The sequence below is a fragment of the Chelmon rostratus genome, chromosome 4 (genome assembly GCF_017976325.1).
Source record: "Chelmon rostratus isolate fCheRos1 chromosome 4, fCheRos1.pri, whole genome shotgun sequence".
NCBI classification, from domain to species: domain Eukaryota; kingdom Metazoa; phylum Chordata; class Actinopteri; order Chaetodontiformes; family Chaetodontidae; genus Chelmon; species Chelmon rostratus.
The window spans coordinates 23,977,517-24,003,073 of NC_055661.1; the positions used below are offsets into that span (position 1 = coordinate 23,977,517).

A 25,557-nucleotide genomic window follows, 5' to 3' on the forward strand; every position below is an offset into this window, starting at 1 on the left:
CAAAGAATCCGGCCGTGTTATTTACAGTAGATGAATCTTCCACTCTGGTTCTAGTTGCAGTGTTTATATGGCTGCAATGGAGCCCTGCCCTCGCTGGATGTGTGGGATTTTAAATAGCTGTCGCTAGAGGAGTGAACGCTTGCATGGTGTCTGACAAGTCGGGCTGCTTTCAGAACTGGCTATGAGTTTGTCTGTCCTCTGCTTAAAGGGGCTTGCCGAGTGAAACGATCAGATTTTCTTGCGCATGCGCAGAAAATTTGATTCCGTTAGCTGTCAGTAGAATGTTTTCCTCCTATCTATGGACCAAACTCAACGCAGCGACCAGCGGCTAGCTTCCTAAATGTATCCGGAGTTTATGGGAAACACGCCACGAACTTTAGGAGTTTTAAAATAACAATAATGTCTATAGCGAGCTGTTTTCGGAGGGTTGAGTTCCGCGACTACAAACTTGGACACTGTCGTTCTTACCAGACACACTCACGGTAACGTAACTAACGACTGCTCAAGTTGAAAAAAGTTAGCACCGTCCTTCAAGACGCGTATTATTTTTAGGTTTTTCTACATTTCAGTCATGAAAATAGCACCATTGTAAGTAAGAAACTAATTATGGCAGCTACTCTATCGACTGGCTTAGCCTAGAACCGGGGTGAAACAGGACTTTCAGGAGCCGGACAGGTAGCCCGGCTACTCCGTTGCGATGGGCAACCGCGGGATGGAGGAGCTAATCCCGCTGGTCAACCGCCTGCAAGACTCCCTGAGCACCGTGGGGCAGAGCTGCAGCCTCCACCTGCCTCAGATCGCTGTGGTTGGTGGCCAGAGCTCAGGCAAGACCTCCGTCCTGGAGAACTTTGTGGGCAGGTAAGCCCTCTCTCAACGACCTGTGAATGAACTGGAATGGGCGTAATCACTTTCACTATCCCTTTTAACTGCACCTGCTTTAGGTGGATAAGCTTTAGCCACATATCAAAAAGGTAGTCTCTAATAAAACACCCTTTATCCGGGTTTTGTATATTGTTAATAATGTCTTTATTGATATTAATGAGTAATTTAAAGATCCGTTATTGATCACATAATAGACATTTAATAAGTTAATAACTTGTTTTTCCAGGTTGTGAGTTATACCTTTGTTACCTGTCCAAACCAACCCTGGCCAAAATCCATTAACAACAAACAAGTCTATAACTTAAGATCTGATGGCTTTTAGAAAGAGAGAAATTTTATGACTGGATTACCACTGAATCAATAATAAACATCAGCCAACAGTATTTTTAACAACCTGGCAATCCTAAACTAGTCTTTATCATTGGCTTATATCTAATCGTTGAAGCATCAGCAAATGATTTACCAACCATTTATAAAGCGTATTAGTTACCACTTATAAACCTCTTCTTTCAATCACCTATACATTGCAGACTGTATGTAAAGTATATTTATAAACCATGTATGTCTTTATGTACAATCTATGCCTAGAAGTTATAAACCCCTGCTTCATAATAGGTCACCCTAAATAACTGAATGACATCAGTGACAAAGTGTTGCAAAAATGGCTAATTCTAACAAAATACTTTACAATTCTTATCAGTGCATATGGTTCTTGACATCGTATTTTAATAAGATAGGACTCTTCAGACACTTAATTTGGAATGTGCTGCTGTTTATTTGTAATGCTAAAAGTAAATAGCTAAAAGTCATAGGAACTGTGGTTGAGGAGCTGGAACAAGCTCAGAACACAAGGATCTGTGTTCCCCTGAATTGAAACCAGGACTTCAGGCATTGACTGTAGCTAATTACACTGTCACGTGCTTGTCTGCCCAGCACTGATATGGCATGATTTGCTTATCTGGAGTGGTGGGTACCGAAGGTGCCAGTGTCAGTATATCAGCAAATAGTGCACCAACTTATCTCAGTACCGGGCTCTGTAGGGGTAAATGAAGAGCAGGACATGAGTATGGCTCCTGAGAAGTTATGGAATCTGCATCCTTTTAGTTAACGTACAAGTCGTTCAGTCAACCAAAAATGAGCTTTGTTGAATTCACATCGTATTCTGGCCTTTAACCTTTCAGTGGCCTTAAAATGCTGCAGCCTGCTCATGACTAACAGGGCTGTTTGGATAGAGGTTAAAAGTAAGTTTCAGTTTGTGACAAGAAGACTAAGTACTTCCATCCTGTCTGAAAAGAATGCTGGTGAATAAGATAATAGTTTCCTAGTTTCGAGACAGTAGAGCTCTGTTGACTGAACGAGACATATGTATTGTCAACAGCAGCAGGCCATCCATGTCAGAATATGTGGAGTAACTGTAGAAGACTGTTAATGCTTGCTTTCCTGAGTGTGTATTGATATTTTATCACACACCTCAGTTCTTTGTCTCAGCTGTGAGTATGTTATGACATCCCCTTTGTGGGGAACTGTGCCAGCTTTTTGATCTGACAGGATGCAGTCAAACAAACTTCCTGAATCTGGTTTTAAGAGGAAAGAGAGTGATTACTTTTTGCCCTGTGCATTGTGTGTCTTTATAGTTAATACTATATTAAGCTTTTAGTCTTTTTACATATGTCTGGTATGGCCGATTGTATGGCAACAACTCTCTTAGCTCTTTTGATCAACTTTCAGATATTTTTGAACATGGAACATATGGCCACTAAAGTAAAATGAATGTACAGTGTTTGTATTCAGTAATGCTTTACTGCGAATGACTGTGATATTAAAGATTTAAGTTTGCATTGACACCAAGCGCAGTGGCAGTTTATGTGTGTGTGTGTGTGTGTGTGTGTGTGTGTGTGTGTGTGTATGTGTGTGTGTGTGTGTGTGTGTGTGTGTGTGTATGTGTGTATCTGTATCCTTTTCCAATTCAGTCTTTCTTTTCCAACAGAGACTTCCTTCCACGTGGCTCAGGAATTGTCACTCGCAGGCCTTTAATCCTTCAGCTGCTAAGTGGTAGCACGGGTAGGTAAGACTCACCCATATCCACTCATCCAGTGTTTGCATTCTGCCATTCTTAAGCTTGTAGGTAAAACTGCCACCAGATGGCAGTATGATATTTTACAATGGCTGAGGGTGACTTTTAGGTCAGTGCTCGTTTTGCCATCTTATGGTCAGGACCATTAGATTGCATCCTGTATTTTTTTTGGCCCTCAGGAGGCAGGATGTATATCATTTGCATTATCTAAAAACATCTCAAGTGGCTAGAAATGTCTCAACAGAGTGCAATTACAAATAAATGTATAATGAATCTAAACTAAACTTTTTTTGTGCAGCACCTTTCATGCAAGAAATGCAACTGAAAGTGCTTTACAACAAAGAATTTCATGTGCTTCACATAAAGAAGGCATCGAATGGACATAAAATAGGGACTGAAATAAATGCAATGAAATAAAGTTAAAAATAGAGTACATAGAATGCATACAATCAAGAAAAATACAGCATTTATATGCAGCAGTGCATATGTGAGAGGGAAAGCACAGAGGATTTTGGCCTTTTTCAGGAAAGTCAAAGCTAGTTAAGGCCAAATTAAAGACTAACTAAATGAAATATCATTTATGTATACTGCTGTGTGACATCATGCACTGGACAGATCTGATATTCCAGCGATCCTCCAAAATTATGATCAAATTATGTGTCTCATTATTCACCTGTCTTTTTTTTCTTTACAGAGTATGGTGAATTTTTCCACTGTAAAGGAAAGAAGTTCACAGACTTTGATGAGATTTGCAAAGAGATTGAGACAGAGACATGCAGACTCACAGGATCCAATAAAGGCATCTCTCCTGTTCCCATCAACCTCCGGATTTATTCACCACAAGGTACCACAGTGTGCTCAACATGAAAAATCCATTCACGTAAAGTTTATTTCTCTGACATACGTATGACCTGTGTGTATATTTGTGCTCTTCTTGTGCATGTGTGCGTTTGCAGTGCTGAACTTGACTCTTGTGGACCTGCCTGGCATCACCAAGGTGCCTATAGGCGACCAGCCAGCAGACATAGAGTATCAGATACGAGACATGATCATGCAGTACATCTGTAAGGAAAACTGTCTCATCCTGGCCGTCACACCAGCCAACACTGACCTGGCCAACTCTGATGCACTCAAACTGGCCAAAGATGTTGACCCACAGGGTAAGCCAGACATATGTGGTGGGCTTGTATAGTCTTTGTACTTGTGTGATGTCCTGCGAATGGCTCTACACCCTGGTGTCTTAATTGCCATTAATTATTACATTATTAGAACGAAAATGTTTATGTCTAAAGGTTGAAAGGGCTTTTATATATTATTCATATTTCCACAGGTTTTTAAGTCATATTTGTAGACAAAGAAATTTCCTGTTTCTCATCTTCCTTCCAGGCCTGCGGACAATTGGTGTAATCACGAAACTGGACCTGATGGATAAAGGAACAGATGCCCGGGAAATACTGGAGAACAGGTTGCTTCCCCTACGCAGAGGTGTGTGTGTGTGTGTGTGTGTGTGTGTGTGTGTGTGTGTGTGTGTGTGTGTGTGTGTGTGTGTGCCTGTGTGCCTGTGTGCAATGACATGTGTTTACTTGTCTTAAGCCACCTAGCTGTAATGTACTTACACTGCATCCAGTGGAGGCTTTTATGATTCAGATTATGTCGGTTATCTGCAACTAGAGGCTAGGTGTCGGGTGTCGGTCAAGCTTTCTCTCTGTCTGACTCTTTCTTTCTGTCCACTTTGTTCACTGTCTTTCTTTTTTTTCCAACAAACAATATCTCTTTAGCTTGCTCCATGTGTTGAAAGATAGTCATGCACTTCGTATGACATCCCCGTAGTGTATGCATGTATACTGTACAGAGATGCAAAGATGATATTAATGGCTGGCAGTTGTGTGTGTGAGAGTAAGAGACAGCTAGAGACATACAGAGAGAGGCAGGGGAAAAGGCATGGCAGGGATCTCCTGTGACAGTGTACAGACTGTGTAAAGCACCACCAGGTGCTGGCTGCTTCATGCTTCTGCTACAGTGCTAATGCATTAGCCATGGAAGCCCACAGAAATAACCACCCTAGTAGCAGCATAGAGCGGGAGCATTAGATATGGAGCCTGGTGCTATTACATCTATTGCTGTACTAAATAGGGGATTTGGCCCACTATACAGCTCATGCTCTGCTGTTTCACAAACATATTCATTTCCTGCTCGTATGCTGCAGTCTTCATGGAACAAATGGCAGGCTGGGCAGAGTTCCCAAGGACACGTCGAAAAATGAAAGTCGAATCTGTCGTACACAATAGTCCTTGATTGTTCCTTCCTCTTGTTGCACATTGTCATCCTTACAATGATCACATGCTCTTCATTTCCGTTCTTATCTCTTCCTCCCCAGGTTACATAGGGCTAGTGAACCGCAGTCAGAAGGACATTGATGGGAAAAAGGATATTAAGGCAGCTCTGCTTGCAGAGCAGAAGTTCTTCATGTCCCATCCGGCCTACAAACACATGGCTGCAAGCATGGGAACCCCGTATCTGCAAAGAATGCTTAACCAGGTTAAAAATGCACCCACACATAGAGAAGTAAATACATTGTGTGTATGTATTTTTACTGATAATATTTGTTCGCAGCAACTGACAAACCACATCCGGGACACTTTGCCAGCCTTCCGGCTTCACCTGCAGAGCCAGCTTCTGGCCATGAACAAAGAGGCTGAAGAGTACAGACAGTACAGTCCTGATGACCCTGCACGCAGGACCAAGATACTGCTACAGTCAGTCAGTCAGTCATTCTGGATCTGTGTGCCTACCCATTTAATGCCTATTATATTCTATTAATATTTCAGTGCATTTCCTGCTCTGTGTGTTTCTGTCTTTCAGGTTAGTTCAGCGCTTGGCTGTCGACTTTGAGAAGCTAATCGAGGGCTCAGGCGACAAAGTAGACACCGTTAGTCTGTCAGGGGGGGCTAGGATCAATCGAATCTTCCATGAGCGCTTCCCCAATGAACTAGTCAAGGTGTGTGTGTGTGTAATTCTGTGTATGATTTTTGATTGTCTTTGCGCATATGTAGCACTTGTCACATAGTAGCCCCATGAATCCTGTATGTGCATTAATAACTGCAAGGCTAATTTGTAATGCTCCTCCGCCAAAAGCCGACTCTGACTGACAGCCTGCTGTGCTTGTCTTCAGATTGAGTCTGATGAGAGGATGCTGCGGCGAGAGATCAACTATGCCATCAGAAACATTCATGGCGTCAGGTGCAGTATAGTGTTCTGAGGATATGCAGAATGCTAAATGTCAAATAGTTTTTCATCATTTATAATTGACTGTGTTTTTTCCTGGAGCCAATCTACCTTTCGTCTTCCATCTTGCTTCTCCCTCCCTATAGGACAGGTCTGTTCACTCCTGACATGGCCTTTGAAGCCATAGTGAAGAAACAGATATCAGGGCTAAAGGGACCGTGTATTAAATTTATTGACATGGTCAGTCAAGAACTAATCACCACTGTGCACCAGTGTATCAACAAGGTATTAATGTGTGTGTGTGTGTGTGTGTGTCATGTACTTATGCGATGTAGCATATGCTTCGGGGTGTCAAAACTATCTGTCTTCTGGTCTGTTTTCTCTTTATAGCTCAGTTCCTTTCCCAAACTGCAAGATGAAACTGAGAAAATTGTAACGAATGAAATACAACAGCAAGAGACTAAATGCCGGGACCAGGTCATTCACACACATTTAGACATGGAACTCACAAATTATTTTTAGATTACTCTACTGGATTGTTAAGTTTTGTTGTGGGTCTGTTTCTTTAGTTAATGTATGTCTGTTCTGTTCAGGTCTTGTTACTCATTGACATACAGCTTGCCTACATAAATACCAAACATGAGGATTTCATTGGCTTCACGAAGTGAGTACCATTGTGGGTTTTAAACTATAAAAAGAACTATACATTCTAAGAGAGTAAATAACATGGGCTCCTCTTCTCTCTCAGCGCACAGCAGGCGTACAACCAAAACAATAAGAAGGCTGTTGCAGGGATGGCAGGAAACCAGGTGAGATTTTCATTCACAATGAGTGAAACATTCATGATCCCCGGAGGTAGCATCCAAATGACTTTTGAAGGTTTAACCACCATCTAAATAATCAAATGATATCCCAAAACTTAGACCACAAAGACTATTGCCTTAGCACCAGTTTAGTCTTGTTTACCTTCCTTCTTCTTCAGAACCATCTTTGTCGCTTTCAGTGGTGGAAGAAGTGCTCAGATGTTTTGCTTAAGTAAAAGTAGCAACACCACACTGTGGAAATACTCTGTTACAAGTAAAAGTCCGGCATTCATAATTTTACTTCAGAGAACTTATAGAAAACTATGCAGATCTAAAAATACTAAAAATCCTTTGCTGCCAATGGTTTTCTTTTTTTTCAGTGACGTCACTGTCCCATGTGTTATGCATTAATCAGCATTCATAGCTGCAGATCATGGGACATTTTTGAGATTTTACTGCTCAATCATCCAACCAGAGTTGATCTTGGCATTTAAAAGGAACGCAGTCAAGCAAAAATTAGTTTTTTTTTTTTCTCAGTGTGTTATGACTAATATGTAACACAATATTTATGTGACACATTTAAAAGCAGGAATAAATACAACACAACCCCAGTATGACAGTGTTTAGTCGGGAACATTGATGTATGATGACAATATTAGTTGAACCATTTTAACAACAGCTTAAAGAATTAAAAAATGTTGTCAGTTGTTGACACAGTCTCCGATGTTGCTTTCATAGTTAATTATTAAAAAATCAGTATCAGTGTCATCCCCAAAAACATAATCTAAACTCCTAATAATATAATGAGAAAATTAACACTTAATGTTGCTCCTTTATCTCCTGTTTCTCCCCAGGGTGTGGCCCCTCTTTCAAGTCTAATAGTAGGAGACCAATCTCTTTAAGCCCACTCACTCACTGCTGCCTCTACTGGAAATATTTCTATGCAGGATTCAAGCTTAAGGGTTGTGGGTTTGCATGCTGCTGATGGCAGCAAACATGCACACTGTCAAAGGGGCCTTTTATAGCTTTATTAATCATGTTTTTCATCATCTGCAGCTGATACACTGCTAATGTTTCACACTCTTTTCCTTTCTTTTCCAAGTTACAGATTGCAGTATTTTTTTCTCTGTGTCTCAACCCAATCATTTTTACCTTCTGCAGTTCTGCTGCTTCATAAATATGTGCAGATGTTAATATTTTCCCGGTCTGCAGGATGTATGTGTCACTCCTTGATATCTGTATGCCATCTCAGACTCTGTTCTCTTATTCATCGCACATCTGTCTTCCAGTCTCTTCCATTCTGTTTCCAGAATGTGTTTGCTTTTGTTTCAATGCTTACTTTGTTTATTTACCTGTCCGTCTAGTCTTCTTTTTGACCACTCATGCCCATCGATGGTCAGTGAAATGTTTTGATTATTGCCACATGGCTGCATGATCTTTCACAAATGTCTAAGAGGCAAATATCTTTCCCTCCATCATCAACTGTTTCTGACCTTTGCTCTTATTTTCATCAACAAGGTTCACTCTCACTGTGAGACATATGTTGCACCCTTCCTATGAATTATACCTTGCGACCTCATTTTCCATAAACCTCTGAATGTCACTGTGATGGTGCTGGCAGTCCTGCCATCTGAGCTCCTTACCCTTGGCTGTTGTTCAGGTCATACGCAAGGGCTGGCTGACCATCAGCAACATCGGCATCATGAAGGGTGGAGCCAAGGAATACTGGTTTATCCTCACTCCAGAGAACCTGTCCTGGTTCAAGGATGATGAGGTAAGCCATTCACACTCACATTCATGCTTGAAACAAAGGGATCAGAACAAGACATGTTGTAATCTTGAGCGATATTTTAGGAGCTTTATGAATAAGAAGATAGCGAAGTCAAGACACAGCAGTGCACTTAAGTCATCACAAGTTTATTAACACACATCTCAGGTTGAAACAGCAGGTTTCTTGAGAGGTTGAGACATAATTAAGTATGAGGAAATCTTTATTGTTAACACCCTTCCTGTGAAACCCCTGCAGATTTATTGAAGTAAGTGGAAGAGCTAGTGGCCCTCTGCTCTGATGTCAGTGGGGCTGCCATCTGTCTGCCTGTCTGTGCCTGCTGTACAGGAGCAGAAGGTCTGCACAGCAAGTGTAGACAGGCAGACACACCACAACAGTCTCATCCTGTCACAGTTGGTATCATGGGAAGAGGAAGGGGCAGACTACAGGAAGTGAGGTCAGGAGAGGGTAACACATCACAGCATTTGTATATGGATAGAAACAAGCACCTGTAAACATTCACATCTGGATGAAAACACTGCAGACGATGCTGTTGTGGATGAAATTCAGTTGTTGTTTGACAGCCATAATTGAGTGGTTGATAGGAACAATATACAGAATGCGTTTACAAATAAGTTATTGTTCTTGGTAACCGCACTTAAATGGCCCAAAGTCCGAGTTTTGGCAAAAACTAAACAAACGGGCCCTTTGTGGACGCTTTGTGACATATGACACCATTAAATGCATAACTGAAAGAGCATCTTTTGCCCTGTTTCACTGTACAGAGAACAGTTTTCTTTGCTCTTCACTCCTGCCACCTGGACCTGCAACTGAGCCCCTCCATTTCCCCCATTCATTCCTCTGACGCCCCCCCTTCCCATTCGTCCAGCTCTCTGCTCACTCTTCCCCTTGCTCCCCCTTTTCTTCCTCTTCTGGGAGTTCAGGCATTTGGAGCGGCTCACTCTGACACAGCTGGAGCTGCCCCAAGCCAAACTAACACACACACACACACACACACACACACACACACGCACATATCCACACGCACAAACACACACACACACAGTGGGACAGGCTTGTGTATACAGTATACAGTACACATGCGGCATCTGATGTAAACAAACTGGCATGCAAATAGTGGAGAAAAATATACACTCACTCAGACAGACACACGGCCACTTTTCAGATAAACACTGGATCACTTGAACACAGTGTTCCCAGACACAGCCCCAGGCATGCATATTGTACACACACAGTGTTATAGGTTTACAAATCAGCTCGCGCACACACACAGACTTAGCACATCTGTGACAAATAATACTAAGACAGGCAAGCAAATATCTGTTGACCACATCAGAGCAACGAACTTTGGCTGTCTGCGGATGAAACAATGAGACACGCATGTTTCACTACAAGGGTTGATGCTGATATGAAAGTCTGAACCTTTACAATTAATGTTGGCCCTGTTAGACGAGACTTTGTTTGATCTTTGCGTTTATCAGCTGTGTTTGGAAAGGCCTGAGTGCAACTGCAGTCACCCATATTATCACAGAAGATCAGATCTGCTGCCTTTGCACATGCATCTGTGTGTGCACATACAGTCGCACAAGCCAGGCTTCTGCTTCTTCTCTCTTGCAGTTCCCGCTCTCGCTCTCCCCGCCCACACTACCTCCACAGACATTTCTTTTTTTCTACTACTGCCCCCCTTTTTTTATTTTCTCTTTCTTTACCTCTGTTGCCTTTTCCTCCTTTCTCTCCCTCTCTCTGTCTGTCTCTCTTTCTCTGTCTCCCCCTCTTTCTTTCTCTCCCCCTTTCTGTGGTTGGCAGTCTCCCTGGGACTGTGCACATTCCTGGCTGGAAAATCTGAAGCTTTGTCCAAACACCAGCTTCCAAGATCTGCCCAGAGAAATCCCACATGGCTGTTTCTACACTCCAGACCTCCCCTTTTGACTCCCCCTCTCTCCTCTCAACTCCTCCACAGTCTCTCTCACAAATGCCCCCCTCCTCACTCCCCCACCCCTTCCAACCTCTCCTCTCCATCCCTGTGTCGATTGCTTCTATACACTTCAATTTTTAGGTTCTTCAAGGCCGTACAGTACATTTCCTTTCTGTGTGCCACAACAGTTGTACCCTCATACTGACCTCATGCTGAAAGTGCAGCATAATAGTTCAGAGTTTAATCTCCACAGCACACTGAGCAGACATACATTCCTTCACCCCTCGACTACCATGGCTCCACCAGGCAGTCTGAAGAAAAACAGATGGCTCACGCCTATACACTTAATCTACATGCTTCCCTGTGTGTGTAGGTGTGTGTGTGAGGCCTGTTCCAAATCTCAGATCCATTAGTCTATAGGAAGAGGAGACACAGCTTCGGACACAGCAGCTCTGATGTATGATTCTTCACGACCACCCTGACACCACTGGGAATATAACACACACATGTGCGCGCACACACACACACAGGCATGCAATATACACAACAGTGCCATAATGTCTATGAACACAAGAGTTATCATATAGCCGCAGAGATTCACATGCAGAAACTCAAAATACCCAATGAGAGGGAATCTGGGAAAAAAAAAAAGTTAAGAGCTTCGCTACAGTGAATGCGGAAAAGAAGCTCAATTAATCAGCTAGTTTTTAGCTTTTCCACCTGAAATATTGTTAAAATAACTGTCAGTCACAAGCTTCTTTTGCTTGAATGTGTTGCATGTAAACTTCTCTGTCTTGAACCTATGTATCACTCACCATTAACAAAGACAATGATTTCAAGGTGACAAATGCTACAAAATGGATGTCATTATGATCAATGTCGAGTCGATGACTGCAAATTGAAGAGTTAGAAGCTGGTGATATTGTTACACATTTAAAGGCATTTGCACCCGTTCAAGCAAGAAACATCAGACAGTGTTAGACCCTAGATTGGCTTCAGCGTAGAGTACATGCAGGTTTTCACGTTGTCCTGAGTCTTGCTGCTGAAGCACTTCCTTGCACAGTCTAACCAATGTGCAGACTACTGTACACCAGTAAGATCCTGAACAGGTAGTCTGAACACTGGGATGACGGAGCAGGACCCTGTCTCACTTTCTCTACGGCCTCGCCTTTTCCCACTCTGGTTGTTTGCTAGCAGTCCAGGCCACGGCGGAGAGGACGCGGCAAAAGGTTTCCTCTGTTATTCTTTTCTTTCTTATCCTGTCCCGGTGTTGAGTCGCAAGGCGAGGGATCTCTCACACACATCAGACGTCCACTCCTACGGGTGTCCCTCCTCTGGAGATGTCAGCGTATCTCGAGTCGGGGCGTCTGCAGGGCTGCGTCCCGGCGTAGTATCCAGTCTTGACGTGGCACATTCACTCATTGAGCTAGGGATCTGCCTGTTCACTCGGGGAAGGCATAAGGAAATTCGGGGAGTGAGAGAAGGAGATCAAGTTAGGGAGGAACTTAGCAGCCATATATGGTTTGATGGGACCCATGGGAAATCAACTTTGGAGTGGTCTGCAGTTTCTCCCCACTTCTCCTGCACACTCTCTTCTGCTCTCCATGTTCCTCAACCCTTCCTCTTCTACTCTAGCAAAATCCACCTCCCCCGATCCCTCTATCCACCTCTATCCCTCCTCTTCCTCTCTTCCTCATCTCTACTTTCTATTTCTACCCCATCAGAGCACCCTATACTCTCCCCAGTCTCCTCCCCTTCTGTCTAAAGCGATCCCAGATGTTGCCGTATGAGCGCCAATCGCGTTCTGTCATTTTTTTTTCAGCCTCTGTTACAGGAAGTGGGCCCCTTTGGAAAAAAGGAAAGAGGAACGAGGGAAGAGAGTCGTAGGGTTCAGGGGAGCACTGAGAGAGGGAAGACCGAAATGTAGCACCAGCACACTCAAATCCCATACCACATGTGTGCACGGGCTCAAACATAGGCGTGCACGCGGTAAAACATGCAGGATTTTTAGGACGCCCTCTTTCGAAGGCATGCTTAAGTTGTCTTTTCTATGGAAGTGTCTTTACCCCATCCATGGCTGTTACTGGAAGCCCCCTTCTCGAAGGTTAGAAAGAGGGAGCAGGCCAGGGAAGAGAGATGAGGGGGAAGGGCTTCACTTTAGAAGAAATGTTGTGTTAGAGCTTGAGTCTGAGTAATGACTTTCACATGTGAGCCCGGCCTCTCTCCCTCTTTTTTTTTTCATACTCCTCCTCTCATTCTCTGCCTCCCTCCTCTGTACCCTGCCTCCATACTGTCTGGTTCTCCTCACTCTGGCCGCTCTACTCCTCCTACTGTTCCCTGTCATTCATAAGTCGCCGTGGTGATGACAGACTATAGACTTATGGCATCTCTTTCCCCCTTCTCTCTCCCTCTTCCACTGTCCTTATTTCGCTAGTTAGTGGGTAGTTAATGTGAGGCGGTGTGACAAGCAGACACATCATCTGATATGTTCCACATCTTCTGTTCGCCTCCCCCTCTGACATTTTTCCTTCTACAATTCAGTGTCTTGGCCCCGCTTTCTTCTCTAGGGGCAGCCTGAAAAATATTTACTACCAGACATACAACTATTTTAGCCAGAGCCCCCAAGTGAACTGTCTCTAGCCTCTGTTGTTTTTTTGCTATCAACACCTGTGTTACCTCTCTGTGATGTCATATTTTACTCTGCATACCTCTGTCAAACTTTATCTCTTCGAATTCTCTCTTTTTCAGGAGAAGGAGAAGAAGTACATGCTTCCTCTGGACAACTTAAGGCTCAGAGATGTGGAGAAGGGCTTCATGTCCAGCAAATTTGTCTTTGCTATCTTCAACACAGAGTTAAGGTTTGTGTGTGTGTGTGTGTGTGTGTGGTTGGAGGCCTGTGTTTGTTTATGGGCATGAGTCAGAAAAGGGAGTTCTGTTCTTGTCACCTGCTTGCTGAAGTTTTAGTGATATTTTACAAGGGTGGACATGTCAGAGGAGGAAAGGGAGGAGATGTCAGAGTGGTGTTTTGCCCTTCCTTTGACCTCTTCGGTTCAACTTTGCCACCAGAACTGAAAGGATATCCAGTGGGTGCCGTTTTTTTTTTTTGTTTTTTTTTTTGCCTCCAAGTATAAGCCAGGCTGTTGAGGGCAGTGCAAGGTTTGAGTTTGCAGGGTTTATGTGTGTGAAACAGATTGAGAAAGACAGAGAGACAAAGAGAGAGCATAAGAGAAAGCAGAGCGAGAGAGTGTTTAGGAGCTGGAGCTGACCCAAAGCCTGGCTGATTGTACCAGAGCATGTGGGCTTTGTTTATAATTCTGTGCTATGCTGCATTCGGACACACAAACTGGATTTGTGTGTGTGCGTGTGTGTGTGCGTGTGCGTGTGCGTGTGTGTGTGTGTGTGTGTGTGTGTGTGTGTGTGTGTGTGTGTGTGTGTGTGTGTGTGACTTTGCCAGTGTGTGTGTATAGACCACAGCATACCGACGGCAGGCTCATTAAGCAGCTAATCAAAGCCAGAGAGCTTGGATCAGAGATGAGGCTGCTCTTGTTTGGAAAGAATTGCTCGACTCACCACAAAAAGGAGGGAGAAAGAAGAATTGGAAGGGTTGAGAGGAGAAAGAAAGCGGGAGAGAGAGAGTATCAGAGCCATTGGCCAGGAATGTGTCAAAGTCTGTCCTATGGCGCCCCCCCCTTTCCTGCGCCCTCACTCTCTCTGTTTCTCTTTCTGTGTTTTCATGTGTGTGTGTGTGTGTGTGGCAGACATTGCAGTGGTTTTGTCCCTGTCTGACAGTAATCAAAAACCTCAGGAAACTCTTCGAATCTAAAGCAGTCAAGGCCCTGTGCTGAAATTCCTCAAGATGAGTGAAAAAACTCACACCGGCCACAAGCTGAGGAGAGGATAGCAAAAGGGACGAGGGGGAAAAAAATGTTGATGTGAGTGATAAATCAGCACAGAGAACAATTTTAGTGTGTGCTTGCTGGTGTGCACGAATGCTAGTGTCCTGATCTTAGTGTAATAGCACTCTAGTATTGTCATTGTTGGCCTGGCTCCCTGTCTGTTAGCCACCACGCCCTGACTTATTAGTCTCACCCATCCTAGCCCAGCCATACGCTCACAAACTGATGACCTATTTCTTGATCTTTCTGTACGGCTGTAGCTGGAATCCATCCCCTTTTTCGCTTTCCACGGCTGTTGTCTCTCTCATTCTCACACGCACAAAGGTTTCACATATTTGAGGTTAATTGCTATGTGTTCTGAATGTGAGAAGGGAACAACAAAAGGAGGAAAGAAACAACCGAGTGATTAAGGAAAAATGTTTAACAGATGGGCTGCAGCCTGCTCCAGATCCTTTGCTTGTTTCTTGCTTTGCCCCCACAGCCAAAGCAGAGAGATTGTGCGATGGTGTGAAGAGGGAAGTGAGAGGAGCGGTGGACGGGAAAGAGGAGCCGGGGAATGAGTAGCGTGGAGAAAATAGATGATGGAGATAAAGGGATAAGACAACAGTTTGAGGAGAAATACTTATGTGTCTGTTGATATTTATTTGTGTTTATCTGCCTAGTTGCAAGTGCTTTTGTGTGTTTCTGTCCTAAATATTTGTCAGTGAATCGCTTCTCTCTGTACATTCTTTTGGTTTAAAATATTATGTTTGAATGATCATGCCGAACTCGCCCAACCTGTTTTATCCTTTTTTCCATCAAGCACCTGTGTTCAATCTGTGGTTCCCAACAGGGGGGTGACTCTTGTGGGGTCCAAAAACCAAAACCCAATGATTTGTGTTTCCCCTGTATCAAGTAATTTACACAAGATGGGGGAATGGGACGCAGGTCAGCCAGCTCACCACTGAAACATGTGGCCATTCCCTTCATACCTTACACTAGACTGGGCTGTGACAATTGTACTGTTACTAATTTTGTCCAAGACATGTTTTGAATTTTGGTCTTTCTCCCCTCACGAAGTTAAAGAGAGTCTCATAGCCTCGCTATTAAATCACACACAAACTCACCCACATAAGAAACAGGTTTATTTTATATAAGGACATCTTTGTACATTTCTCTATAGTGCAAACCAAATAATGGAGCATGAAAGCTCTGAGAAATAATGAATAAGATTCAGTTTTATTTCATTCATGGCATTGTGTGGCTTTTACAATGTAGAATAGTAAATGACAGGGTTCACGCTTTATTATTTTTATACAAACACAAGAAATTATACTTTAAAAGTTAAATCTTGTCAATGAGCCAGTTTGAAGATGTAGGAAAGAGGATGGTATTTTCCCTCATCTGTGACGTGTGAAGGCACTCAGGTGACTTTTCTTTGTCTGGAGGAAACTGAACAACACAAAATTTGAGACCACAGCTTTTCAAGCTTGATGATAAGGAATGTGTTGAACTCACATGTTACGCACAAAGGCAACCTTGTTTCAGTAACATTTGGCTTGTGTACGAAGTGGGTCACAAGCTGAGTGAAGAAGAAGTATTAAGAAATTAGAATGCCGAAAGCATCCATGTGGTGTTGGTACATTTTTTCCCTCTTTGCTCTGATGTCTTCTTTTAAGCACACTGCACACTGACTGATAATACGCGGTCTGCATTATCTCAGAAGCTCTCAAGATAAGTGATAATTAAAGTGATTGATACAGCATGTGGCTGAGTCTAACAGTGTTTTACGGGGGACGGTTTTTACTACAACTAGGGACTGCTTTCCCCTCTTCCCACAAGATGTGGAGCAAGATTTGTTTTGTTTCCACTGGAAGTGAACATGGTAAGAAAGAGGAGACAGTGTATAGCTAAAAATGACTGAAAACACCACTGCTCAGCTGAAAGTATCCCACGCACAGTGACGAAAACTCTGGCCGCATCACCTACACCGAGAAACCAGTAATAACATGTCATTACAAAAAGGTCAGGGTTCCTGTTTTGGATAATACTTGTCATATTTGATCATTCAGCTAGTGTTACAACCCATGGATGGCTTTGATATGTGTTTTCTAGTGCGTAAGTAAGGTAACCAGTGGGTCAGTCTCCCCACAGCTTGGCATATTGGTATGAAGAATGTAAGGTTTTGAGTTTATTTCTCTGTATTGTGGAAAGAGTGTTATTACTGGCTAGGAAGCATAGTTTCTGGAGACGTCTGACAATATTGCACTGAATTTGCAGGAACGTGTATAAGGACTACAGATGCCTGGAGTTGGCCTGTAACTCTCAGGAGGAGTTGGACAGCTGGAAGGCGTCACTGCTACAGGCTGGAGTCTACCCTGAGAAAGTCACCGTTAGTACCCTGACCCCGAAGTCAACCTAATTAAACCCAACCCTGACCGAAGCTGCGGGGAGCTGCACCTGTCTGCACCTTACCTTTGTGTTGAATGCGCTCGTAGCATTTCCTAACCTCAAACCCCGGCCATAACCCCGTACCCCTCTCTCCATGTTCCCCCTTCTCTTCCCCTGCCAAAACGAAAAAGCAAGTCCCCCACCCCTTCCATCCCGCTCTGTCGTTGGCTCTTCAGCACAGCATTCTTGGCCTATGATGTCACTCCAATGTGTGTGTATGTGTGTGTGTGTGTGTTCTAGTCTGTTTCTAATCAGCAGTTCCCCGTCCCTCACCCGCTCCCCCTTTTCTTTCTTCTGCCCATTCCTCCTTACCTCCCTCTCTCGTGTTCCCTCTTTTTTTGCTCTTCCCGCTCTATACTTCTTGTCCCAAGTATAGAATAGATGACAAGATATGGAAATACACGTAAGGCTGAACTTTATTGCTTTACACATCTGTATTAGCGTGACATTACCAGATGTGTATCCTCAGCAGTCACTGCAGCACGTAATACCCTAGTTAAAAATATACTATAACTCCAACTCCACTCCATGTTTGTCCCAGGTGGATGGCCAGGGGAATGGAGCGCCTGAAAATTTCACAGACCCCCACCTGGAGCGTCAGGTGGAAACCATTCGGAAACTGGTTGACTCCTACATGACCATCATCTATAAGACCATCAAGGACTTAATGCCAAAGACCATTATGCACCTCATGATCAACAACGTAAGCTTTCCAGACCAGACTATTAACTTTTTAATAATTTTCCCCTTCCTTCTTTTAAACTTTCCAGCCAAAACCTCACACACAGCTGAGCAAGGTCCGTATTCCCCTGTCAGCCGTACAAGCATTCACCGTTCGAAAGACTATTTGAGCCTGTTCCAGTGATTTGACAAAGAAATGAGACACCATAGAAGCAAAATAAAAAAGATTTTCACCACCCCTTTAAGAATTTAGAGTCATAATCCCAAATCAGAGTGAAATATCACTTTACAAAGTGTAACATTTTGACTTGTCACAGCTGTTTGTAATCCCTGTCTGTAGGTGAAGGAGTTCATTAGCTCTGAGCTCCTGGCCCAGCTCTATGCTCTGGGAGAATGCTCAGCACTGATGGATGAGTCACCAGAGCAGCAGCGGCATCGGGAGGAAGTGCTCTGCAAACACGCCGCCCTGAAGGAGGCGCTCGCCGTCATCGGACAGATCTCGACCTCCACCTGCACGACCCCTGTGCCTCCACCTGTGGACTCCTCCTGGATACAGCCCTCCAGGTACAGACGCACAGTCAGCGGCGCTTAGATGAATGCGGGGGAGACAAACGTGTGCTACCTATGCCTGTCACTTCATGTTCTCTTCTCCATCCAGTTTGCCACTCCCTACAAAGTCAGCGAGCATCGGCAAGCCAGTGGTTCGTGGCCATGCCCCATCTGCTCCTCGGGTGCCCGCTCACACCAGACCCGCTGCCTCCATGAGCGCCGATGGCCTTCGGCAGCTCGCTGGCCAACCCAACCGCGCTCCACCTAGTGTGCCAAGGTGACTCTGAAACCACACAATTACAGCCTGAAACCTGACCTGTTATATTATGACGACCTCCAGTGTGTCACTCAAGCATGCACTGGCATACGTATATGCATACACACAATCAAACCTTGCGCTACAGAGGCACCGGGGCAGAGGGAGTTGTTATTTGAGCTGGGTGGGGGTCTGCTGGAAAATGTGTTTCTCATATTCTCTTTCCCATCAGCCTCAGTAGACAGGACTTCTCTGAGCTTTCTACTGGAGCCAGAGACAACAGGCTGAGCGCTCTGTCAAGTTTTCATCTTTCTCTCTGTCCTTCATCCCCCGTTTTCCTTCTCTCTCCTAGCATGCATTTGTTTTATTGCTTTCCCCAGTTTCCCTCATGCAATAACCGTTATTTTTCCTTTTCCCCCTGCTTCTTTTTCTTGTACATTTCTTCACTTCTCCTCTTTCACTGGTTCCTCCCCTGCTTTTGGCCTGTCTCTCCTTTTTCTCTCTGCCTCATTTCCTCTGTGCTCTCCAATGGTTCTTTAGGTTCTTTCCCGCATAGAGTCTCCCTCTTTCCTTCTCTGACTCTTTCCATCCAACCTTACCCTCTTTTCCCTACTCAGTCTCCCTTCCCCCTATAGATATACATGGGGCATGAGGGTACTTCTATAAGTCTATTTTTTCTCCTCTTTATTTATTCTCATCTTTGTAAAGTCTGTTGACACATCTGGCTGTGAATTGTGTAACAATCAAAATGTGTGGCGTTATGGCAAATTAAAAAAAATCCATATAAAAATACAAAAAATATATGCATGCTCCAACATGTGGATTAGCTCCATCTCTCCATGTAGGCTGTAGTAATCTCTAATAACCATTATTTCCTCACCATTTCTCTTGCTTCTTTTTTCAAATACTGCCAAACCCATGTAACTGTCCGTGTAACAATTTTTGCAAGTTTTCACATATTTCGGGACAAGCCTCTAATTCAGGGGTCAGCAATCAGGTTACACAATGGGCCAGTTTTGTTTTTTCTTTTCTATCAAAACTGTTCAGTGAAAGGCCAGCACAGTTTGATAGCTGCAGTGGAGACATCCAGTGCTGTGAAAAAGTATTTGCCCCCTTCCTGATTTCTGTGTTTTTTGCATATTTATCACTCGCAAAGGTTTCAGTTCATCAAACCAATTTTAATATCACACAGAGACAACCCAAGGATATATAAAATGTAGTTTCTAAATGATGATTTTGTTTACCAAGGGGGGAAAAAATACAAACCTATCTGACTCTGTGTGAAAAAGTAATTGCCCCCCCTTGTTAAATCACAAAGTAACTGTGACTAACCACAGTTTTGGGAAAGCTGAGTTCAATTTCACAGGCCACACCCAAACCTGATTGCCACCACCTTTGTTGAATCAAGAAATCACTTAAAAAGAATCTGTTAGACAAAGTGAAGTAGGCTACAAAATCTCAAGAACAAACGCATCATGCCACGATCCAAAGAAATTCAAGAAGAAATGAGAAAAAAAGTGACTGAAATCTATCAGTCTGGAAAAGGTTACAAAGCCATTTCCAAGACTCTGGGGCTCCAGCGAACCACTGTCAGAGCCATTATCCACAAATGGAGAAAACTGGGAACAGTGGCAAACCTTCCCAGGAGTGGTCGACCAACTAAGATTACTCCAAGAGTGCGACGACAACTCATCCAGGAGATCACAAAAGAACCTAGAAAAACATCCAAAGCACTGCAGGCCTCTCTGGCCTCAGTTAAGGTCAGTGTTCACGACTCCACTATAAGAAAGACACTGGCCAAAAATGGCATCCATGGGAGAGTTCCCAGGCGAAAACTACTGCTGTCACAAAAGAACACAAAGGCTTGTCTCACATTTGCCAAAAAGCATCTTGATGATCCTCAAGACTTTTGGAGAAACATTCTGTGGACTGATGAGTCAAAAATTGAACTTTTTGGAAGGTGTGCAGCCCGTTACATGTGGCGTAAAAATGGCACAGCATTTGATAAAAAGAACATGATGCCAACAGTAAAGCATGGTGGTGGCAGTGTGATGGTCTGGGGCTGCTTTGCTGCCTCGGGACCAGGACAACTTGCTGTGATTGACGGAAAAATGAATTCTGCTGTTTACCAGAAGATCCTGAAGGAGAACGTCCGGCCATCAGTTTGTGCCCTCAAACTCAAGCGCTCTTGGATCATGCAGGAGGACAACGATCCTAAACACACCAGCAAGTCCACCTCTGAATGGCTCAAAAAGAACAAAATTAAGGTTTTGGAGTGGCCAAGTCAAAGAGATGAGATGCTGTGGTGTGACCTTAAACGGGCAGTTCATGGTAGAAAACCCTCCAATATGGCAGAGTTGAAACAATTTTGCAAAGAAGAGTGGGCCAAAATTCCTCCAATGCGGTGTGAAAGACTCATCACCAATTATCACAAACGCTTGATTTCAGTTATTGCTGCCAAAGGTGGCACAACTCGCTATTAGGTTCAGGGGGCAATTACTTTTTCACATAGGGCCAGACAGGTTTGGATTTTTTTTTTTGCCTTAATAAATTGAATCATCATTTAGAAACTGCATTTTATATATCCTTGGGTTGTCTCTGTGTGATATTAAAATTGGTTTGATGATCTGAAACCTTTGTGTGTTATAAATATGCAAAAAACACAGAAATCGGGAAGGGGGCAAATACTTTTTCACGGCACTGTAGGCCGGTGTTTCAAATATCTTCATTTGTTTGAATACCACTGTACAAAAGCTCCACTGACAGACAGGACCTTCTGAATAGTAAACAAGTCCTTCTGAAAACCATGATAGGTGGATAATGAAACCTTCATTTCTGGCCATTTTCATGAATCATTTCTTGTGAAATATATGATTAGACTGCAGAATATGACCATTTTCTTAAGGATTTCAGCAGGTGTTCTGTTAATATTATTGTATTGAACCTTATAGTAATATCTTTAATTTGATCTTCTCTCCAGGAGGCAGCCCCCAGCCATCCCAAATGTAAAATAACAGATTACTGTCTATTCAGAACTCCATTACCCATCAACCCCAGTGATCCTTCCAGCTGCAGCTGACTGCTACCCAGAGACACCCAGTGACCTGTGTGATGTGTAATCCATCTGAAGCAGTATGCTGGGCTTCTCTCCGTCTCCTCTGGGAGCTGCTGTCTGCAAAATTCACCGAGTCTTGAGCCTGTTTTGTACATAATATCATTGGCCATAAAGGCTGGAATGTGCTCGACCGTCTTCTGACTTCTCTCAAGTGCCTGAACTTTGTGTAAATAAAAAAAACAATTTTGAGTTATTCTGCTAAGAGAGAGTACATATGCACTATTTTTTTTTTACTGTTTTTCAATAAACAGGTGCTTTATTTTTGAACGTGTATTCTGATTTCTCATTATGTTAAGGTTTGAAATGAAAGAAATATTGCTTTCAATGGCATGTTGTCAACATTATCTCTTAGCATTTCCCCACAAGCCAAAACAAACTTTTGCTTATTTTTGTAGCCAATATCAGTGTTTTTTGTACATGTACAGGAGACCTTCTGGGTGTTGCAGGGGTCCCAAACCAATGACAGCTTACGCTGACTAGAATTTAGCATATAATAATGTTTAAGATGAACTATACACTCACACTCAAACTTTACATACCAAAAATGTTATTTTTATTGAGTGTGCAATAACGCATCAAAGTTTAATGGGTGTCTTTTGGCTTGTAGGGCCCCCTGACATAGTTTGTACCCATGATGTGTGCCTGATTACCAGTACTGGTTATGTCTCCAGTGCAGGTAAAACATGATCTAAATGGACAGTAAAACATTATTTTAAACAGTAGTCTGTGACGTTGCTGTTACCGTGAAGCACTTTCCTTGCTTGTGGAAGTGTGGTTCTGTGAGGAGGAGGGAGGCCGCACAGTCACTAACAGCTTGACTGAACTGTGAAAGTCGAGCTTCATCTGCAGCTAAATGGCGCCGCCACAGAAGTCAAAGCCCGCCACCGCATGTCATCCCACGGCAGGAGGACGAGAGGTGGAGGTGTGACACCTAGCGTCCACCACACAGCTGCTGGATGCAGCCATCCATGCCATGCACACAGAAATGTGCTCACAGCATGAATTTCTTGGAAAGCTGGCCACACAATGGGTCCGGAAACAATAGTAGCAGCTCTGGTTTGGTTTTATTTTATTGAAGTTGGAGCCAGAATGAAGACAGGATGATGTAATGTTAGCTGGTCTTTACATCATTGAAACAAAAACAAACAAATAAGGAACATAAACATGAGCTACAACAGTTCCACTCTTCCTCTCACTAAATACTGAACACTGTTTTCCTGTTTAAATCAATACATCGGACGGGGCAGAAAACTGCTGCTGTGGTGCTCTCTATAGGCTGAGGGTTTTAAAGCAGCATGACCTTCGCAACAGGTGTTTTTCATCAACCGAGCCCGCCAATCTGATGTCACGGGGTGGGGTGTGGCCGGGAACGCAACATGGTGGACAGTCCAGAGAGAGACAGCAGTTTTCTGCCCTGTAGGATCAGCAAGAGCTTGTTATGCTTGACTTCTCCCTGGCTGACCTGTGCAATACTACATTATTAGAAAGGAGCAGTTAGGTTAAGAAAAATAAAATCAAATAAAAGCTCATTATTTTCATTGTTAACAAGCAAACCGACCCGCCAGAGAAAACAGTTTGAAAACTTAGCATTCTGCCAAAATTCAGTTTCTCCGTCACAAATTTAGTGGTCTAAGATAAAACGAGCATCATTGACAATAACTTTGATATATAATTTCATTATTGTTTTACAGCCACTGAAGTCTAGATAAGAATGAATATTTGATTACATAACTTTCACTGAGGAGACCTTTATTGCAAAACCCTTTAAAATATACATTTGTAATTCTGTTTAATTTTAACATAATTCAAAGACATACTGAACACAATCACAACACATGAAACATCTCCCACAGATTATTTTTTAAAAAATCACTGATTTCAGATTGGTGCATAGCATCAGAATGTGTCCAGTAGTGTAAGGCAGCATTGCACATTAGCTGATACCTTCTATACAAAGTCTAAGGTCAACACTTCTAAGACAATAGCAGCTTGAACCTTTAAAACATCTAAGACAGGCATGTCCAAACCTGCAGCCACATGGGAATAGAATACGGAATAGTTTGGACATGCTTGATCTAAGAAGTTGCCTTGGCTGTCCAGACAGATGTGAACCAATGATAAAAGAATTAACATTTGTCAGTTTCGTTGTACAGCACCAATATCAATACTGCAGACTGACTGTAAATTCATTCATATAAAATTAATAGTTGGCTTACACTTCCAATGTAACTGAAGTCAGGAGCACCATCTGCTCCTCTTCGCTCTGTCCATTAGTGAAGGAAGTGGCTGAGGTCCTCATGAATCTCAGCCTCATCCCAGGGTCCATGGATGTTGTCTTTGTGCCTCTGCAGCCTGACTAGCAGCAGCGGGCAGAGCAAAGTTACACTCCCTAAGGCCAGGGCTAAGAGCACAGCTCCCCCTGGCCACTGGGACCCCAGACCACCCACTCCTCCGATACACACTCCCACACACAACCCAGTAAACTGGCTGGGGGCGCTTTCCCTCAGTCTCTGCAGCAGGCAGGGCCACAGGGCGAACACCAGCAGGGCACAGCTGAGCATGGCGAAGGTGTGCAGAGCCCCAGGTAATCTGGAGGCTAGACACACCGAGGCAAACAGGGCTGCGTTTAGGGATAGGCTGCCAGGGGGTGAGGGGTGGGCGTAAGGGAATGACGCCAGGTGGGCAAGCATCATCATAGCAGACATAGCATACACTGTGTCGGTACTCACAGACTCTGTTAGTGTCTTTAGAACTGGTGAGAAGCCAAAAGTGAAGGAAAGAAAAATAGTGGCACTCTGTAAGTCGGCCATACGGGTCCGGAGCTCACAGCCTGATTCCAGTTGAGACGTCAAAGCTTGATGAAGTCCATAACCCAGCAGGGCGCAGGCAAGGCTGGTCCACAACAGCCTCTCAGGGGACAGCAGACCCTGCGAGGAAAGCAGAGAAGTGGATTAATTGTGCTGTTAATGCACGCACCGTTCTGTACAGTAATGACACAGTGTGCGCTGCAAGGGCCACGGACTTTCTGAAGATTTACCTGCTCCATGTAGAGCCAGAGGGTGATAAAAATGGCCACACAGGACAGCTGCTGTCCCACAAAGCCTGCTTCTTTTACCACAGCCCAGTAGCGGTACTGCCGGATGCCCTCATTCCTCCGTAATTCCTCCAGGAACCGCTGGTCCACATAGTTATCAGGGAACGGCTGGCGCTCCCACAGCACCTTCCGCCAGGGCACAGCTGGACCCGGTGCACTGTCTGGCCCCATCACACTGAACACAAACACGAACACGAACACACACACACACAGAGAGAGAGAGAGAGAAACACACACATTTGTGAGCAAGACTTTTACACAACTACTACTCAAAGCAGGTGATGGAATTCAAAATTTGACATTTAGCTAACTTAGCTTTACAGAGTGCTAGCACAAAACTACCGGTACTTCCGGCTTTGACACGACACTAAAATCAGACAAGCCATGAGTACGTGTGTGTCTTTGAACATTAACATGTTGACGATGTAACAAAATATCTCCACAAATATCTAAAGATACTTTCCACTTACCTGGGATGGGATTTTGTTCGGTCGGCAGCAGTGCTACAATCTCATCATGTCCTCATCCCGGAAGTAAAGCTGTTAATTAGGGTTATAGCGCCCCCTGTTGTTGGACTGGTAAAAAGCCACTGTCGACTGTCTGTCAACCTCAACCGACAAAAAGTCATGCAAATAACTTCATCCTTTTCTTTTTTCTGGTCAAGGTATCTATGTTGAATATATATGGCCACAGTCCAACATGAAGGCAAAAAGGTGAGTTAACCTTCACAACCCAAATTATTCTCATGATGCTTCTGCCAATACAAAGAAACATTGATTGGGAACGTATCAATCCTGCATTTACACTTAACAAGAGGACATTTACACTGACATAATGCCTTTATCTCT

General features: G+C 43.7%; 2 protein-coding genes across 2 annotated transcripts; one reads left to right on the forward strand and one right to left on the reverse strand.

Annotated features, from left to right (window-relative positions):
- The first annotated feature begins 278 nt into the window (after positions 1-278).
- dnm3a (dynamin 3a) lies at positions 279-21,836 on the forward strand. Its single transcript, XM_041936171.1, has 21 exons — positions 279-858; positions 2,870-2,943; positions 3,651-3,800; positions 3,913-4,116; positions 4,343-4,441; positions 5,334-5,494; positions 5,570-5,712; positions 5,819-5,954; positions 6,129-6,196; positions 6,328-6,466; positions 6,572-6,658; positions 6,775-6,845; positions 6,930-6,990; positions 7,839-7,865; positions 8,645-8,758; positions 13,437-13,546; positions 16,844-16,955; positions 17,556-17,717; positions 18,036-18,259; positions 18,354-18,521; positions 21,481-21,836. The coding sequence occupies exons 1-21, from the start codon at positions 698-700 to the stop codon at positions 21,512-21,514; spliced, it is 2,505 nt and encodes an 834-aa protein (XP_041792105.1). The 5' UTR covers positions 279-697; the 3' UTR covers positions 21,515-21,836.
- Positions 21,837-22,667: 831 nt separating this feature from the next.
- Positions 22,668-25,314, reverse strand: pigc (phosphatidylinositol glycan anchor biosynthesis, class C). Its single transcript, XM_041935849.1, has 3 exons — positions 25,180-25,314; positions 24,653-24,884; positions 22,668-24,542 (listed from the first exon to the last, which is right to left on the reverse strand). The coding sequence occupies exons 2-3, from the start codon at positions 24,878-24,880 to the stop codon at positions 23,886-23,888; spliced, it is 885 nt and encodes a 294-aa protein (XP_041791783.1). The 5' UTR covers positions 24,881-24,884; positions 25,180-25,314; the 3' UTR covers positions 22,668-23,885.
- Positions 25,315-25,557: the final 243 nt, after the last annotated feature.

What these genes read in the sequence shown, in the direction of transcription:
- dnm3a (XM_041936171.1), top strand. Translation starts at nt 698, where the DNA reads ATGGGCAACCGCGGGATGGAGGAGCTAATCCCGCTGGTCAACCGCCTG. An exon ending in ATCTTCAACACAGAGTTAAG is followed by an intron (nt 13,547 to 16,843) that starts GTTTGTGTGTGT and finishes CTGAATTTGCAG; the next exon opens with GAACGTGTATAAGGACTACA. An exon ending in GCTCCACCTAGTGTGCCAAG is followed by an intron (nt 18,522 to 21,480) that starts GTGACTCTGAAA and finishes TCTTCTCTCCAG; the next exon opens with GAGGCAGCCCCCAGCCATCC.
- pigc (XM_041935849.1), bottom strand. Translation starts at nt 24,880, where the DNA reads ATGGGGCCAGACAGTGCACCGGGTCCAGCTGTGCCCTGGCGGAAGGTG. An exon ending in TCTGGCTCTACATGGAGCAG is followed by an intron (nt 24,543 to 24,652) that starts GTAAATCTTCAG and finishes CTTTCCTCGCAG; the next exon opens with GGTCTGCTGTCCCCTGAGAG.